Source organism: Bemisia tabaci, chromosome 5, assembly GCF_918797505.1.
Source record: "Bemisia tabaci chromosome 5, PGI_BMITA_v3".
NCBI lineage: Eukaryota > Metazoa > Arthropoda > Insecta > Hemiptera > Aleyrodidae > Bemisia > Bemisia tabaci.
Window position 1 is genome coordinate 52,442,374 of NC_092797.1, and position 19,264 is coordinate 52,461,637.

The following is a 19,264-nucleotide window of genomic DNA, read 5'->3' on the forward strand; positions in this document are numbered from 1 at the left end:
CTCAAACATTTCAAGTGGCCATCCCCCTCATGGCTAGTGGTGCGTGACTTTTGAATAACCCTGTATCTCGTGAATGGAGATGTTGCATGTGTGAGGAATTTGCGATCTGACTGTTGATTCTTATGTAAAAGTTCGCGAGGAACACGATGGTGCCACTGGTTTTCTCTGAAATCAACTCTTAAGCTCAAAAAAAGCTCTCAAGTTGAGGCCAAAATGGAGGGGATATCCCACGCTATCCTCAGAGTCCACCTCTACATCAAGACAAACTCTCCATGCAAAGATAGGGAGCATATACATTAGCACGGTTGCCGTGTTTTCAGTTTTAGAGTCCCCAAATAAAGTGACAGCCCTGTCAATGTATTTGCTCCCTATCTTTGCATGGAGAGTTTGTCTTGATGTAGAGGTCGACTCTCCGGATAGCGTGGGATATCCCCTCCATTTTGACCTCAACTTGAGAGCTTTTTTTGAGCTTGGGAGTTGATTTCAGAGAAAACCAGTAGCACCATCGTGTTTCCCGCGAAGTTTCACATAGGAATCGACAGTCAGATCGCAAATTCCTCACACATGCAACATCTCCATCCGTGGAATCTCACGTGAAATTTCATTTCGCACATCCGGTCTGACAACAGCGGGCGAAAGTACGACCGTAAAAGGAAGGAAGGGGGGGGGGAGGGGGCGGAAGGAAAATTCGCACAGTTTTTCGCTGCTTCCTCGCGGCCTCTATCGATCCTTCCTTTTATCACCCCGCTGCCGACTCTCGGTCCGTCCTCCCCCTCCTTCCGTCTCCTTGTGTCCCGTTCTTCCGTCGCAGTCCCCCTCCCTCCACCCTCCCACTCACTCCCCCCCTCCCCCGGTGAACGTGCCCTAACTAGCCTGGGTTCGCTCCCCGTCGCGTATCGGTGGATCTCGCCGAATATCAGAATACTGCCGTGCTAAGGAAAAACGCCTTATGAACTTTCGAGAGTTGCCAAATTTCCTTCGATAAATTGTTTATTTTCAAGGAAAGTCATGAATATCTTTCCTTTCAATTTTCAGAATTTTTAGGTGAAATTGCGATCAAATTATCTGAAAAATTGGGAGGAAAATACTCTTAAGTTTACTAGCAAATTCGCGTTTTATCAAAGGAACTTTGACAAAGCTTGGAAGTTCATACGGGGTTTCTCTTTAGCGCGGCAGATCTCTCCCGACACGCTACAGAGTATGTCTTGGGTCAGGGTTGCGATTGTTCGTGGAAAATAAAATCTTTAAATTTCTTGTGAAATATTCGTGGAATTTCAGAAATGAACGATGGAAGATATTGAAAAATACGTCGTGAATAGAGTTTCGACTCCAGCGCCGAAGAAAGGTTAAAATGCAATTTTGTTGATGTCGGTCGGATGTATACGTGTGGCTATCGTTTGTGTGTTTGCTTTTCATGTTCCACAAGCACAAAAATCGTTCCTTTTTTCCAGTGGCGTGGCGTGAATTGCGATATATCGATTGTTTTGCCATTTAAACGTATGGTAAAGAATCGATTATTAAGGTGTTCGTTGCGAACACCCTGTTTATCGATCCTTTTCCATAGGTTTAAATGGCAAAACAATCGATATATCGCAATTCACGCCACGCCACTGCTTTTTTTTTGCATTAGTTGAACGTATTTCCGCTAGAAGGAACTATGTACACAGGGTTTACGTGCAACATAGTTCCTTTTACTATAAACACGTCCAGTTGTGTTTTTTCAGGGTGTCCACTGGTCGGAAATTTCCGGAAAGCCTGGAAATGGTACTGATTTTTTAAGGGCGTCCGGAAGTACTGGAAAAGCGCGGGAATTTCGCACCAAGGTCCGGAATTTTTCCCTCCATTCCACGCGTGTTTTTTAATGAATCCTGGAGAGTATGCAATCCCCTGCGCGTTCTTTGCCCAGAATATTATTTGCCTACAAGATCGCGATTGTGCTGTCAGTTAATCACCAAGCCACCAATGAAATTTATGCGGTTACGTCATTTTTTTCGCAATTCGAGTGAGAATTTCAAATTTTCGAATTTTCTCGAATTCCGTCAAATGGAAAGAGCGCCGAATTTTGGCCGGTCTGTTTCAGTAGACACCCTGGAGGAAAAATCAGCCAAAAACTCAGTTAGGAATGCCCTAAATTTTCCGGGTAAAAACGTAATTCGTTCGCAAAGTTGAATTGTAGTTTCGGTCTTTCGTAAGGGGAACAACGGACCGCGGAAGTGGCTCCAAGTTGCCGTCGCGTGAAAGGTCCCGGTCCTAACGGGCACCCAATAACGGCACGACTGGGTTACCCCCGTGCACGGAACCACCCCCAGACCCGGGAGGGGAGGCTGATGACGTCACGGAACAGGCAAGTCGTACGTGGAGTGGTTATCATAATTAGTCGGGACGATAGTGGCTCTCTCCATGGGGCAGGTTCAAGGTCGGCGCCGCCGCCGCTGGAAATAGAAGCGGGCGGGACGGCGCACAGTGGATAGAGTCAATCCGAGAGGTTCGATCTAACACTTTTGACTAAAACTGCAAATTTTGATGTTTATTTCGTTACAATTTAAATTTCAAGGGGTGCGTTTGGATGATAATTTCACGAGGAAACCAATGGAACCACTTTTAGAGCATCAACATTGTGTGTAAACGAAGTTAGAAGCTTTTAAAGTTTCCAAATGTTGTCCGTCCTCTCCTATTGACTCAATCCACTGTGCGGCAGGCGGTGGCCGACGACGGCAACGCGACGGGGTGCCGTGCGAGGGGGCGGGCGGGGGCGTCCAAACGTGACGTGTCGTGACGTAGCGTCGCGCGCGTCGTCAGTTTACCGATACAACGGTGGCTAGGTTGCAGCGGAGACACAAGAAGAGAATGTTGTGGCCATTTTTAGTGTATTTTCCGAAGGAAATACACTATTGCATTCTCCCATGATGTCGGACCCAGACCTGAGACATTGTGAAGAGCACCGATCACGGGTCGTAGATCACGAAAATATATGCTATTCAAATTCATGTGTATATATATATGTATGTATATATATATGTATGTATGTATGTATGTATGTATGTATGTATGTATTTCCGCCTTTTGAAGATTTTTCGATTTTTGAGTGGTTATATCTTTCTTACGTTGAAAGATATTTTGACCAATTTTTTTGCATTTTGTAGAGACTCATTAGGACTACTATTTTGCGAAAAAAAATTGAAATTTGAGGCAATAGATTTTGAGGGGTGGGGCTCGAAAGTGGGGGGAGGTCAAATCTTGTCCACTCGATAACTCGAGCGAAAATGAATATTTTGAGCTGAAATTTTTACGGGTGGTAGTTCTCCCCTAGGACTGGTTTGGTATTGAATTTGAGCTAAATCGGCCGAGCCGTTTAAAAATGGCGAGCTTTGAAAGTTTTAGACGAGGGGTGCGCGGCATGAGGGGAGCCGGCCGGAGCAGGGCCGCACAGTGGGTCGGGGGAGAAAGTTTTTGGACAAGCTGATCGTCGCACAGTGGGTCAGGGGAGAGAAGTTTTTGGACAAACTTTTCGTCGCACAGTGGGTCAGGGGAAGGAAGATTCTGGACAAATTGTTCGTCGCACAGTGGGTCAGGTTAAATGATTTGTTCTTGAACAAAATCTCACCATTTAACCGTCACAACCTTTCGCAGCGCGTTCGCTGGCAACGTACGCAACTACTATCTTGTGCTCAAGAAATTAATTCATTCCCTTACAGATTGATTCCCCCCCCCCCCCCCCCCCCCCCTTCGGAAAATACACTCTTCCCGCGGTGGACGCGCGGGTCGCTTAAGAAGACAGAACAACTGGAACGGACACTCAAACTAAAAAGCGCGCGCGAAGCGCGCGTCCTGGGGGGCTTGGGGGGGCGAAGCCCCCCCAAAAAACCGGCGCGGAGCGAAGCGGAGCGCCGGTTTTTTTTTTAATTTAAGAAAAGAAAAAAATGTAGAAACTGCAAGGTCACTGCCACCTGGAAGCCATCATCAGTTGCATGACCACAGGGTGTCTACAACCCCGGAATTTCCAGAAAATCCGGAAGAAGTAATGATTTTTTAAAGGCGGTCCGGAATTAACGATGAAGTGCGGAAATTCCGCCAGAAGGTCCGGAATTTTTATGGTATTTCAGTCGCAGTTCGAGCGGGAAATTCAAATTTTCGAATTTTGTCAAATTGAGGTGCTGAAAATGTACCGAATTTTTCTATCGAGTAGGTACTGAATTTCTTGGCAGGAAGTCTACCACATCGCGAACGGCCTTCGAAAACTAAATTCGACTACGTTTTGAAATGAAGAACACCATTTCTGACTTATTTCAGAAACGACGTATCGACCCGGAAACTGCAGGAACTTGTATTTCGTCAGCGGTGGCTCAAAACCTCCAAATTTCCATCATTCACCGAAATCCTGCACGTCCGGTTACTGTAGAGTACCTATATTAAGAGAGAGTATGGCCACTGGAGTTACCACCTCTGATTGGCTCAGCCATCTTAGGCTGAATGGAGCCCTTAGGACCCAAAAATGGCGGACGCCATAAAGTTAATGTAATGCAAAATGATTCAAAATGTAGTTGTCTTTGCTTATCGTAACGAGAACTTTTCCCAAATGCACTATTGCGACTTTTTTACATATTTTTAAGGCTAATCGTGTGCAATTTTTGAGAAAAATGATCTTAGATGTAGTAAGGTTGGCAGCAAGTGCGGTTGGTGATAACCGTCAAAAGTTGGCAATGACCCCCCTCCCATCCTCAAAAACCATAACAAAGCACCGCCATTTTTGGGTCCTAAGCCTCTCCATGGGACCCAGTGGCCATACTCTCTCAATATAGGTACTCTAGGTTACTGTAAATACCACAATCGAAAGGAAAATAAGGTTCGAAGCTGTTTCGAAGTTCATCTTTTGAACATTTCTATCATGCTCGAAAAGTTACCGTAGCAACCTTTGCCTTTCGTACGTGTAATAAATTATTATCATTATCGTCACCTCCGAAAACAAAGCATTTCCGGACTGAACTCCCTCGTCCTTCTTCCGCAAACAATCTCTTGTGAACTGTTGTGTTTCAACGATCGGGTGAGCAAACACGCTCTTGTATGCTCGAAACAGCTGGTTGTTCTTCAAATAAACACGTCAGACTTTAATCGTCGCTTTACAAGATACAAAAAATTGATCGGTCCAAAATTGCTCTGGTGTATCATCTCGTTGGTGCCGAAAGAAAATTCATGAGACTAGTCGTCAGAATTGTTTCTATTTTTTTTTTTTTAATTGTTTTTTTAAAAAAAATTTTATGTATATTAATTGAATATGCAATCATGAAGGCAGTGCCTGCAGATAGTTCCTAAATCTCGCGAAAACTTCAATTGAATTACATTTTGCAATAAGAGACCACTACCTCACGCTCCTCCAAAAGCACATTCCTGCATCTGGAAACCAATGGCACATATGTTGTTTCTAAATTGAACCAGAAACTGTGGTTCCTTATTGCAAAACGTGGTCCAATTCACATTTAAATTATACTACCAAAGGCACGGCTTTCACTGAAATAAAATGTAAAAGTCGCAAAAAAGGCTAGTAGTGGAATTGAAACCTCGTAACGCACCCAAACATTTTCTACTTTACCAGTGCAAGTGAGAGCGGAGAACATTTCATTTTATCTCATTTTATTTTATTCGTCAGTAGCTTGTCCCTAACCCCACCTACGATCCTGAAACGATTAATTCAAGAGATAATCAGAACTTCGGTGTCAAATTTTACTATTACAAAATTAAAGTCGAATTTTTGAACATGAACACTCATTAATCTCGTCACATTCCGGCCAAAGTATCACAAGCGCCATGTGACGTTTCAATATTTTCCCTGCCATTTTATTTTTTTTCAGAGAGAACTTGTTCAACGGAGCTGTCCGAAAATGTCACTGAATTTTATCGGCAGCACAAAGCAAATTCAGTGAAATTTTCGGACGGCTTCGTTTAACGATTTCTCTGTAAAAAAAATAAAATGGCAGCGGAAATTTTGAAACGTCACATGGCACTTGTGACATTTTGGCCGAATGGTGACGATCTTCGTTTCCAGTTTTAGGGCGGACGGAGGAAGCACGGTTTGTCAATGTTTGTCAGTATCCTGCACTTCAAACCTCGTATGAGCCCCAGAGATTTTAACATTTAGAAAGAGGTCAGCTTTACAGATAAAACCTTGTCATTGGTGATGCTGATGCCCTTTCCCTCTTTCAATGAAATTCAATTTCATTAATTCCTTTTATTTTTTCCATTAACAATATTACTAATAAATACTGTTTTTCCGTAATTATGGCGGGGGAGGGGGGGGGTGGCTAAAATTTTCCCCAGCCTTTGCTTCGAAAAATTCGAAAAGTCAACAGCTCCGATTAGAGAGAGCGAAGCCTCTTTAGTTGACCAGAGTTCAACGTCAAGACACTGCGAGACTGCGACTCTGCGACTCTCGGAAGTGCCGCTCTTAAAAGCCCCTTCAATCGCGAACGATGCCAAACCTCTAACACCGTTTCGGCCGAAGCTCAGTTTCGCTCAATGATGACCGATGACTAAAAAAGGTCTAGAAATTGGTTCGGTAATTCTGACCTAATTTGAAAGAACTCGCCGATCAAAGCGCTCATCCCGGCATTCATCACTCATTAAACGGGAAGTATAATTTGATCAACGAGTTGCTCATCAGTCATCACTCATCACTAGGCGAATTTTACTTTATCTTTTGATACAATTGCTGCTGATATTACACTCGACCGCGTGCGCAGTTACACTTTTTCTCGTAACGGTGAGGTAAAAACCACTTATACCTCAATTTGCGACGTTGCAACTTTTTCTCCGCCTTTTTTGTACGGCTGAATATACACGAACGCTTGAAAAATTGCCGTGATTTTTCTGAAATATGACAAAAATACATTATTGTTTCACTTGTTTTTTTTTTACAAATGAGAGGGTTACGTAACGCTGGCATTGACACCCCCCCCCCCCCCCTTTAACGTAGTGAAATGCAGTCTTATACCCATCCTCCCCTCTTTAATTGTACAGGGTATCTACAAGTCCGGAAATACTTAATACTGCTTTTTTAAGGATGGTCCGGCATTGATGAAAAAGTGCGGAAATTCCGCAAAAGGGTCCGGAATTTGTATGGTATATCAGTCGCAGTTTGAGCGGGAAATTCAAATTTTTGAAATTTTTTGAATTTCGTCGAATTGAGGCACTGAAAAAATACTGAATTTTTCTGTTGAGGAGGTACTGAATTTCTTGGAAATGTACTGAAATAGTACTGTAAAAGTACTAATTTTTGGCCAGCCTGTTTTAGTAGACACCCTGTTGTATCAAAACAGTTATGAATAATTGAGTTATGTGTAATTATTTAATTTTCGTTTTGTTTCAGGTGGAACAACGTGATGTCCCCGGAATCGACTGTGCCTACCTGGCGATGGACACAGAGGAAGGTGTGGAGGTGGTCTGGAATGAGGTTCAGTTCTCCGAGAGGAAGAACTTCAAAGCACAAGAAGAGAAAATACAGTCTGTTTTTGATAGTTTGACACAGTTGGAGCATCCTAACATTGTCAAATTTCATAGGTATTGGACTGACACGCACAACGATAAACCACGGGTGAGCCATCTCTGCCACTACCGAAATTTTGAAACTTTTGAAGAAACTAACTCAAAATTTAATGTGTTCTCCTTGACCCCGACGCAACCAACCATAGTTGCTGATCGTCATACTAAATTAACCAACTAATCAGCTTGCGAATTAAATATGACAGGTAGCGCTTACGATAATTTGTAGAAAAATCGAGGAGTTATAAATTTTAGCTAACTTTATGTGTCTATGAAAGGACTAAGAAGCTGATTTTGAACTTTTGAACGATTCTTGTTTTATCCTTCTCTTTACCTTGGTGTCCAGGACCGGGAAAACTGGGATTCATCAGGAATGAAAAATTGTCGAAAAAGTCAGAAAAATTCCGCGAGTCTGCTCTAGATACTGGGAATTTCCTCTTTTTCCGCTGAGAGACTATTTTACGGCTTATGTTATTGCACCTGAGCCGCCTTTAAGTGATTCGTGAATCTCAAATCGTCAGAATAATAGATAAACTTTAATTGACTGGATAATGTAAACATAAAGAACGCTTCTAGAATTAAAAATTCTAATGTGCACCAAAGAATCTGTTGAAAGATGACAAAATTTCGATATTCATATCAGAAACTCCGGAAAATCATGTAGCTTCTCCTCAAAGAATCCTTGGGAAGTGGGAAAAAACTTTGTCTTCTCATCAGAGAATGAGCCTCTGAAAATCCGAGAAAAAACAGGAAATAGCATGGTCAAGAATTCTAAAGACCACGTGAAGGACATAGTAGCTGATTTTGATGGATTGTTTTTACACCCCCCCCCCCCCCCCTTTACTCTTTGATATCAATGGACCATACTCGATAGTGGTTTGATGTATCGTTTGATCCAAACAAAAGTACATAACAAAACTCTAAATCGCAAACAAACTTTTTACGCAAATATTTCTTAACATTTTTTACAAGGAAACCATTTTTTAACATTTTACAAGTTGGAAAAGCTGAAAATTATAAAATTCCTAACGATTTCACTCTTCATTGCCATTTTGTACTCATAAGAATAAAAAATCTATCACCAAAAACTCGTTCCCCCCAATTGCTCAATTGACTTTTGAACCAATCGATACCGGTACAATCTCATCTGTTCGATGTATTGAATACGATTTATAAAAATGATATTAAGAGTTTACTGGTTTTTTTTGTATTTCTTTCAGGTGATATTTATTACTGAGTATATGTCCTCCGGGTCATTGAAGCAGTTCCTAAAGCGTACTAAACGCAACGTCAAAAAGTTACCTTTACAAGCATGGAAACGATGGTGTTCTCAAATTCTTTCCGCTCTCAGGTAAAACTCCTTAGTCTTATCATCAAAATACTCATTTTCTTTGTATTAATAATCTGGATTATATTATCCTTACCCACTTTAATTTTATTTTCTGACTTGAACTTTAGACTCCCTCCATCCAGGGTTTTTTTTTAAAACTGAACACTGGTAAGTCTTTGTACCTCTCAAATATCTCCCCTTTAAGTTCAAGAGTGAATCGTCCAGTACCTAGCACTTTTGTAGTTTGTTTGATTCTCATTTCCATTTTTTAGTGTAATTTTGATAGTTCCAAGTGCATGCTAGTTAGTCTAATCGAATTGCTTTTCAAGGTCTTCTATTAATCTTATGCTTAGATTGCGTCTCGCACCCAGGAGCATCCTAACAGTGGTGAGGTGTGAATGATCGATAATCGATATCTCCCTATTTGAAGTTACGGTAAAGAATCAATTATTAAGGTGTTCCATGCGAACACCTTGTTTGTCAATCCTTTTCCATAGGTTTAAATGGCAGATGAATCGATATATTGATAAGCACACCACGCCACTGCATCCAAAATCACTCGCTTTTGTGTTGGCAGCGATTTATTAACTCACACTTTTTATGATATTCTCAATTCCTCGACCCAAATGTGTCTTTCACTGGTCAATGTGTCTTTCAATAGTTTTACCAATTCAAGCACAATGAGCTACGAGCAAAATTCATTCAATAAAACCAGAAATTCGATCAAGCAAGCTTTTTCAAAAGCCTTGCTTTAAATCCATTTGATTTCTCTGTTTTATTTTTCTTTATCGTCATTTCTCTCGAAAATTTCAGCTTGCACCTAAATTCCATTATTTTTAGGAAATTTTAATTTGTATGGCTTTCAATTTTAATGAAAGTTCAAGCTATTTTTCTTCTTTTTTGGTTTTACTGTGGTATGCCCACCAAAAACTGAGCAATGGTGTTTTTGTGTTCTAAGAGTTGTGCAATTTTATTGCTCTCTCCTTCCTAATGGGACCAGATGCGTTTATTTTACCATAATTCAAATCAGTAAGATAAAATCTAGGATGAATTTTTCCCAAAATCTCATGTGGTTTCACTTCAGAGTTTCTCTCGCAAGAAAAAATTCGTACTATCATATTAGTTTAATAGCTTTTAAGCGCAACTCCCGTCCATTTCTTTCCTTTATGTAAAGAGAGAAATTAGGATGTTATGAAAGAAATGAAATCGGAGCCATGTAAGGGAAGAATTAATTAGTACAAACACTTTGACATATCGAATTCATCTGTAGTATATGATGCCTCTAGTTATCGAAGGAAAAACTATCATGGACATTAAATCGGTCGTTAAAAATGTTGTGTCCTCTTACGTATCCTCCCTGGAACTCATCTGTATTATTTTTCTCCTTTTCTTCTGAGCTTCAGTCTTCTTCGCCTTCACCCACTTTTAAATTCACAGCTCTGGCTGGAAACTAACAAAATTCTACTCACACCTGACTCACAAGTGTCATTATGCTTGAAACTCATGGTGTCATCATTACTTTGCTCCAAGTTACCGCTCTGTCTCAAGTATAATTTTGTCTTACATTGCCCATTGGAGGCACTTATCATGGTTTCGCTTCAACTTATTTTACTCTGCACTGTCCCATTATCTATCTTTAATTCGAATCTATAATATTTGCATTCCAATCGCTGCTTTGGAATTACTTCCAACAGGACTAAATCAGTGGCGAAGAGTGAATGGCCAATTATCGATGTTTCCTTATTTGAAGCTATGGTAATGAATCGAATATCAAGGTGTTCGTTGCCAACACCCCGTTTATCGATACTTTTTCATAGGTTTAAATGACAGATCAATCGATTTATTGCAAAGCAAGCCACGCCACTGGTGACAGTCCACAGGAAAAAGGGTTATAGCTCATCCAAATTCATAATCAAGCAATTGATACTGCAGCATAAAGAAGTCTGCTACGAACTAAGCCAGACATCCTGGTGCTCAAAACTGCAAAAATTTTCAAATTAAGCTGGAGTTTAACGAGTCCATAGCGAGTGGAACTTAACAATTCACAAAACGTAGTTTCAAGAAAAAGTAATTTAGCATTTAATTAACACTCTTAAACACTTTATGTGCAGGGCGCAAATCGATAGATTATGATATAACTTTGCATTTTCCATTGGAACAAAAATGAAGTGAAAAATTTGCATCCGATACTTTACAGTACAACACCAAGTATCATAAACAGTTTTCAGGAACAGTTTTTTGTCGTGTCATAAGGTCCAAGTTAGTGACAATGCCTGACCAAACTTGCCGTATTGAAAATTTTCCCTCCCTGGGCTGAGACCCTTTTTCCACCAGGCAGTCACATTTTTTTTTGTAATGGTGAATACTATTATTACTTGATACCCTGTCCGTATTTATCGTTTAGAGCCTATGATTGAATTCATTTCGTTTTTTAGAAGGTAAAATTCTAAACGAGTACCTTAGTTATCCAAGAACATTGAGATTACTTTGCCGCCTCAATAGTTGATTGAAATCACGAAAAATGCGTCTAAGTTGCATTTGAGCCAAAATCATTTTATTCGCACGGCAATTTGTTGCCACAAGTCATGGCAAAAACTTTGCGCCAACAAAGTGACCAAAAGTAACTGTGACAACTTTTTTGCATTATTCTGTGACATTACTTTAGGGTGTTGCTTTGTGGGTAGATTATTGACTCAGAGAGTAACATTAGATCTGCCATCTTGACTCGAACCGTGGGACTAAATGTACAAATCAGTACACCTGTCTTTTTTAATGTCTGCAAACCTCTTTCGTGTTGTCTCTATTGTTTATATCATACAGATGGAATTTTTATAATTGAGATCCAAGCACCTTATTAACTAGGCCGGCTTGAAGTTTTTTTGTGATGCCATTTCAAATTTTCGTTTTATTTGAACTATGAGTTTTGTGGCTATTCTTACAAGGTATATCCTGCAAATTTAAAAGTAGTTTGAAAAAAGTTAAATTTTGAGATGTTTTTCAAGACTGTGAATGTGGTTTGATGCACATTTCACCAATTTTTTTAGATATTTAATTGTGATAAAGAAGAGACAAAGCATTTAACATTCAACCGGCTGTTATAGATAAACGGACTGAGTTGCAATGGAAAGAACGATATTCATACGAAGTTTTCATTCGAAACAATTGTTAGAGGTAGAGAAAACTGTGCATATGAGTATAGAATTTTTCAAAGAGATGCTAGAAAAATCACCGAAAATTCCTCAAATTATGCTTGGAAAGAGTTTAATTTTTTATTCTGGATTCTGCTCGTGCTGTGTTAAAATCGTACACAACCACACTGATTTATCCTTTATGATTTTTTTGAACGCAAATGTACACCCTCATAAGAGGAATGCAGCATGAACAAAATAAATAACCAAAATCATTACTTTGTCCCGTATGTTCGATGGGCTGATTATTGAAAGTATGTCAGCACAACAAGACCAGACATAGCTCTTTCTTGACCATGATACATACATACATCACATTTCATTGTCCAAAAGAGATACTTTTAACTTCTAATAATCGGCCCGCAGACCATTAAAGAAGACTGCCATAAAAAAATGCGAAAATTGATCATTTCAAGCCTAAAAACGAACCAAGATTTTAAGTTTCGAGAACATTGTGAATGGGCCTGTTGCAAACTTTTGCTAGAGCAAAACTAAGAGTTGTTTCATATAGATAATGCCTCAAAAATCACGATGAGCGCATCGGCAAACTCTGAAATGCACTCATAACTTCACAATCTGCGTAAGAAATTTGCGGTTTTTTGAGCTTCCCGCTTCAAAAACGATACTACGGCACAGGTGAACATTTTGTAAGAGGAGTCGTTCCGTCGTTGGCAATAATCATCATAGCCGACGCCAATCCGCCAAAACACGTTTGATGGGACGAGATAACACCTGAACTGGATTAGACCAGATAACAATCGGTGTGTTAACGTTCATATTTTCCACGCCCGAATTGATTGACCTTGAACTCTCCTTGAATTACGCGCGGAACTGCGTGCAAGCGTCGGCCATAATGAATATCGCCGACGATGGAGCGACTCCTCTAACAAAATGTTCACCTATGCCGTAGTATCGTTTTTGAAGCGGGAAGCTTAAAAAAACGCAAATTTCTTACGCAGATTGTGAAGTTATGAGTGCATTTCAGACTTTGCCGATGCGCTCATCGTGATTTTTGAGGCATTATCTACAAGAAACAACTCTTATTTTTGCTCTAGCAAAAGTTTGCAACAGGCCCATTACTGTTTTAACTTCTGGTCTTGTAAAAAAAACATGCCTAAAGTCCTGGAAAGCCGAGTTATAAATCTTGGACTTTTAAGCTTACACTGCTATCTGTAGGAAAAATGATGAGTTAAAAATTTTGGCACATTCTATTGAGTATACTGGATGGAGCATGAAACTGGGAGCACATAAGGATGAGTTTGGATTCGGGAGTTGAAATAAGTGTGAAAAAGTTTTCTCTTCCTGGTCATTACTGAAATAAATGAAAGGAGTTGAGATTAGTTAGTGTGGAGCGCGTTGACAAGCTTCTTTACTAAAACTGTTATCAAGGCTCTCTTGAAAGCTTTTCTAGCAGCTCGAGCCATTGAAGACTTGACCCTTTATTTGGTGTAACCAAAATCTCCTATATCTTCTTCTTGTTTGTGTGAAATGAGAGGATCCTTTCTCCCGCCGATGTTCCCTTATCGTAGGTATGTTTGTGTGGGTATAATCTGAATGAACCTCTCCAAGGCTTTGTGAGCATGTTTCTTCAATTTTCAGTGTCTTGTTGACCGTTGCAAAATCATATACGAAGTTTCTGTCACCCTCAAGATCATCTTGGAACTGGAGTCTCCTCTACCGGCAGTGCGAAAAGTTTTTTTCAACTAAATTTTAAATTTTTAGGAACCTGGGACGGCTGCTTAAATGTCTTAGCACTCCAGCAATTTGATTTTTTAAAGTCGTTTACAGATGCTCAATTTTTTGATAGTTCTGAACCCAATTAAACCTGCATTATTCTCAATGAAGCCATCGAAAAGCGACCAAATTTAAGTTGCTTGAATGATTGAATAATTTGGCTATTATTTTTTTCTAATATTTTTCCACCTCCGCTGAAGTTTTCTAAAGTTTTATTCAAAGGTTTCGTACATCCACTCTCAACCAGCTTTTTCTGAATTCATCACATACGCTAATTTTTTCGATTTTCACTCAACTCTAATTTTTTTTACTTTTTTCTAACTTTTTCTTTCTTACATTTCAGGCAGTTTTTTACCTGTTCTCATTCAAAATATTCGAGTTTTAGACTGCTTTAAACTCCATGAGTGGCTCTTTTTTTCTACACTGATTACGTCCTAATTTTTCTTAAAATTTGAACTTGAATTAACAATCTGAAGGGAAAAACATACATAATCAGTTCTACCCTTTTCATTTATCTCTAGAAATTTTTCAAAATGGTTATCCTTGAAGAACTGCATTTGTTACTGTATTGCATCAGTACCAATTTATTCCTCTCTCTCTCTCTTTCTCTCTCTCTTGAGAACTTACCAAATCGTCCGACCATTAGTTTTAAATTTTCTCAACTTATCGCAAAACACTGGAATGTTGCCAAGTGGTAGGTGTGGCTCACCATGATTATGACTGTACAATGTACATGAACAAAATTTGAACAGTGATAGAAGGATCCCTTATTTTGTCTCTGAACTTTGATTATTTTTTAAAATTCTGCATCTTAACTGGCTTTAACAAATCGAGAAGACTTTTGCATTCTGGGCTGTTAGCTTCTGTGGACGTTGCTAGCAGGATCGCGCTGAAATTTGTTGTTCCTGATTGGACGGTTCGCGTAAACGATGACTGTTTGTGATTCCAGTTATTTGCATTCCTGTTCGCCGCCCATCATCCATGGGAACTTGACATGTGATACAATATTTATTCAGCACAATGGCCTCGTCAAGATAGGATCAGGTAAAATCACTCGAAATAAATCATAAATAATTACATAGCATAGTTAGTGCTAAGTTTAATGTAACCCAAAGCGGCCGTGTGTGTCTGCATTCATATCTGTCGAAAAGTCACTGTTTTTTGCGGCAGGGCTGTTGCCATCTTGCCACGAAGCCAGAGTCCTCTTACATGTCTCTCCTGACAAAAGTAGGAAGTCGCTTCAGTTCAATTTTTCAATGCTCATTAAATTGGATTTTAGGGGATAGAACTTCAGATGCAGTAGCAATCTTGCAATTTCGGCAACACTGTTTTGCTTCCATTTAAATTCATCATTGAAAATATCGATTTTAGGTGAAGCAAGCTGCTTCACCAAGATCCATTGTTTTGCATACATTTGAATGGAGGGAAAACAGTCTTGCCAACTTTCTAGAATCGCCACTGGGAACTTTGGATGGAAGGGAAATTCAATGTCCTGCCACTTCGACCAATTTTAGCTGTACTGATGTTAACAAATGGATTAGATGGTTGTACAGAGGTGACGAACTACCCTAGAAGTCGTGGTGTAATTGTAATATTGCTATGGGTCTGCTGCAAATTGTAGCGGTAGTAGAAGAGTGCGGGTGCCGCCGCCCTCCCCCCCCCCCCCAAAAAAAAAAAAAAAATTCTCCAAAAGCCTAAACAGGGCATGAGCAAAGTCGAAAATTATCTTCTTACATTACCTGCTCAAGAAGTGTGTGGATTTTCCAGCTTTCCACTCCAAAAAGCCTACTACATCAAAGACTTAATGTAAAGTGGAAGAGCCACCTTGCTGTGGCAACTGCGCGTATGATGCAGTCTCCCAAGTAAAGTAAACACAAAGATATTCTCTTATTAAAAGTTAGATTCTTCTAATTTTTCAAGTTACGTTTGATTTGAAGAAGTGTCTATGGTGTTTGTTTTTCATTTAATGAAGTGCATCATACAGCTATAGCCATCTTTCGTTCTTCTTAAAGGTACCAAACTGCTTTACATTTATTCTTTTAGTCCTTTTTTAAAGCAAGAAGGCTAATTCTTTTGGAAGACAGTGTGGTTAGGAGTGAATTTTAAATTTTGCATATGCACTCTTCTTCACACCCGAGTTTTTCGTCTAAAATTTCATCTCTTCTGTAAACTTTAGCTGCCATCAGAAACAGGAAACAGGTCAAGTGAACAAGTGACTATTGAACTCCCTTCTTTACCTGCAGGCTGATTATTGAAATTGATGGAGAAAGCAATAGACAATGAAGACAGAGGGAGGATGGAGCAATCAAATTGGTTGAAATGGGTGGTTCCTCTAGACTAAGGGAGAAAATGATGGACTAACTTTAGGGTTTCCTGTAGATTGCCTAGTTAGTCTATTATCTATCTCCTTTGTCCATTACAACCACCCACTTACACCAAGAAGATCCCTCCGTATCCCTTTAATCTTCTTTGTTTATAGCTCTGTCTGTCAATATCAACACTCGGTCTGCTGGTCCAAATTTTCTCTGCTCATTCCTCGCCCTCAAAAAAGGTGTATCATCTACTTTTGTGGAAAGTTTACAGACTTTTCATCAGTCATCCTACAGGTAGGTATCCTCCAACGTCTGGATAATTTTCCTCGTGGGAAGATCATGTCTATTCGGCATCAGGATAATTTGATCGTCATTGTTTCAACTTGACAATCCAATTTATAATTTGCATGATGCAGGAATTATATTATGTTCATTTCTCTCTCCAATCACATTGTTTCCACCAAATACCTCCCGATTTTAAGTAGTGAAGAAGAGTTCTGATCCTAAAAATAAAAGTCATGGAAAATGTTTGCTCTTTGCCAAGAACTAGGATCTGAGACCTTTCATTTCTTTTCTATTTTCCTTTTTTTGTTATTTTTTTCATTTATTTATTTTGTTTGTTTTTCTCGTCTGAAGCAACTTTCTCCATCTCAAGAGAGAATGTAAGGCTCATGGCTTAAAAAGATGGTTTCAACTTTTGAGCACTAAGCAGAAGGACTCTAAAGCGGGTGGTCTGGCAATTTCATCTGATGACGCGTCGTGTCGCGTTTCGCGCCGCGTGTTCCGCGTCCAAATCGATTCGATAAATCGATCGCTAATCGATTCGACCGTTTTCGCTATTCTCGGGGGGACCGAAATCATTTGAATACAGTCACCGGCTCTCGACAGATATGAAAAGATATCGCTTGCTTTTCTGTACACTCCCTCCAACCGTTCTTCTACTTCTATTCCGGTTTTTCCGTCACAGAAGTTTCTAATTTGACTTTTTTTTCCTCCTTTTTTTTTCCCTTTTTTTATCGATCATTCCAGTGGCGCCTGACGCAATCCATCACCATGTGAAAACTTGCAGGGAAAACATGAAGAACATGCACTTTATCGCCCCCGAGTTCGGTGGTAAGTTTCAATTTCAATTCGCTGGCTCTCCGAAGTTCTCCCTCGGACTTGAAAGTTGGCACCACTTTTTTCCTTCATTTAGGTCCATTGAAAATATCGAATTTAGACGAAGCAAGCTGCCTCGCCAAGAATCGATTATTTTACATGTGTTTAAATGGAGGAAAAAAATTGTTGCCAACTTTCCGGAATTGCCTCTCTTGGAAACTTGCGCAATTTTTATATCATGTCTGATTTAATTGATTTCTGTTGCAGGAATTGCTGTATACTGTTTCAAATCAAGGCAGGTACCTCCCATGTAGTTAGTACAAAGAATTGATAAAAGAACCAGATCAAACTAAAATTGTTTTCAATTTATGTCGCCCAAGTGCGTGGCTCTCTCTTTTGCTCCTGAATAATTTCGATTTGAAACAGTGTATGCTTGCTTGGGGAACCTCTCATCCATTTTTATAATCATCTGCATTCACAGGTTCTTGTCGTCTGAATGACTTGTTTCTGATGAAATTTTTGATGAAGGTCATTTAAGCAGGTGGTATCCGTATTTTCCTCCAGTTTAATCCTCCTACCCTCTGATTGTTTATTCATCCAAAAAAATAGTCTTCATTTTTGATTGACTTGGTAATCATCAATTACTATCACAAATGAAACCTGGTAAAATTTTAAAGGGTTTAAAATCGTTCTGGACTTTGTTCGAACAACTATTTTTATGTAAAATTGTGCCAGATGGTACCAAAATCATATCCAATACTTGATGAAAAGTTGTTCAGTTTTGAAAGTGATTATTACCGTTATGCTCCTAAGTTTAAGACCTTTTTTGAGCTGGGGGTTAATTTTGAAGATAATCAGCCAACAAAATTTTATGTAAGAATAGATGATTGCATAGAAATGCCATTATACATATTATATTATGATTCCGAATCATGAACAGAAATAAATCAAGCTCAGGTGAAATTAATTCATGAAAAATTGAAATCCAACGCACCAAGCAATACAAGCTCTCAAGTTCCCTCCAACTGTCTTTGAACTTTACAAACTTTTTTTCATGATATCAATCCTTCTTTCATGTGATGCTCACAATTGACATTTTATTAAATATGTAGATTCTTGAATTTTGCCTTTTGTCACTTTGTTAGATCAAGAGAGAAAAAGAAAATGTTGAATTTTCAAAAATATAGAACTTTACTAACAATTATTTTTGGTAAATGTCTGTTGCCTAATGTTCACATCACTCACTTAGATCATCATTATGAGCACAAAATTTCTCCGAAGAAACTTTGAAGTACACAACTTGAATTCTCTCCTATAAATCCATCCTAGACAGCTATCTATTTATCCAATCAAGGTACACTACATACTAAGCCTGAGCTAATGACATCTCTAATCAAGTTTTTCCTTTGAATTTTTCAGCAAGTGTTAGTCCTGCAATCGACGTGTACTCTTTTGGCATGTGCGCTTTGGAAATGGCTGCCCTGGAAATTCAGGGGAATGGAGATAGCGGAACTCTAGTGACTGATGATCATATCAATAGGACAATAGAATCCTTAGACGATCCAGAGCAGAAAGACTTCATTTACAAGTGCCTGGGAAAGTCACCCTCGAAACGGCCGTCAGCGCGCGAGTTACTCTTCCACCCTATCCTCTTCGAAGTTCACTCCCTTAAGTTACTAGCTGCTCATACTTTAGTTCATAGTGCTGGTGAGTGCTCTCCTTTCTCGCTTAAAATTTGGTTATTTGTACGTATTTCCGCCAAACGGAACTATATGCATTAAGACATGAGCCCTGAGACCCATAAGAATATATGCATAACAGGGCTCACGTCATAATGCACATAGTTCCGTTCGGCAGAAATGCGTCCATTTCAAAATATCTGGCCAATTTCCTTGTCGTAGGGGGAGTTGGCAGTCATTTTTTTTTCAAAAAAACTTTTTCCCCTATTTTTTTTCCAATCGAATTTTACCTATCGCCGGCTGACAAACAATACCGCCTATCTGCTATCCAACGATTTTGCAGAACGACGAGAAAACTCGGCCCTTTTATTATTTGGACGTATTTATGCT

The 19,264-nt window shown here is 39.5% G+C and overlaps 1 protein-coding gene across 1 annotated transcript in view; it reads left to right on the forward strand.

Moving 5' to 3' along the window:
* Positions 1-19,264, forward strand: part of Madm (MLF1-adaptor molecule) — a 155,171-nt gene that overhangs the window by 118,319 nt on the left and 17,588 nt on the right. Inside the window, exons 2-6 of the mRNA XM_019055500.2 lie at positions 7,361-7,585; positions 8,754-8,884; positions 14,735-14,829; positions 17,127-17,210; positions 18,615-18,902. Coding sequence (XP_018911045.2) covers positions 7,361-7,585; positions 8,754-8,884; positions 14,735-14,829; positions 17,127-17,210; positions 18,615-18,902 — 823 coding nt within the window. The remainder of the gene's footprint in view (positions 1-7,360; positions 7,586-8,753; positions 8,885-14,734; positions 14,830-17,126; positions 17,211-18,614; positions 18,903-19,264) is intronic.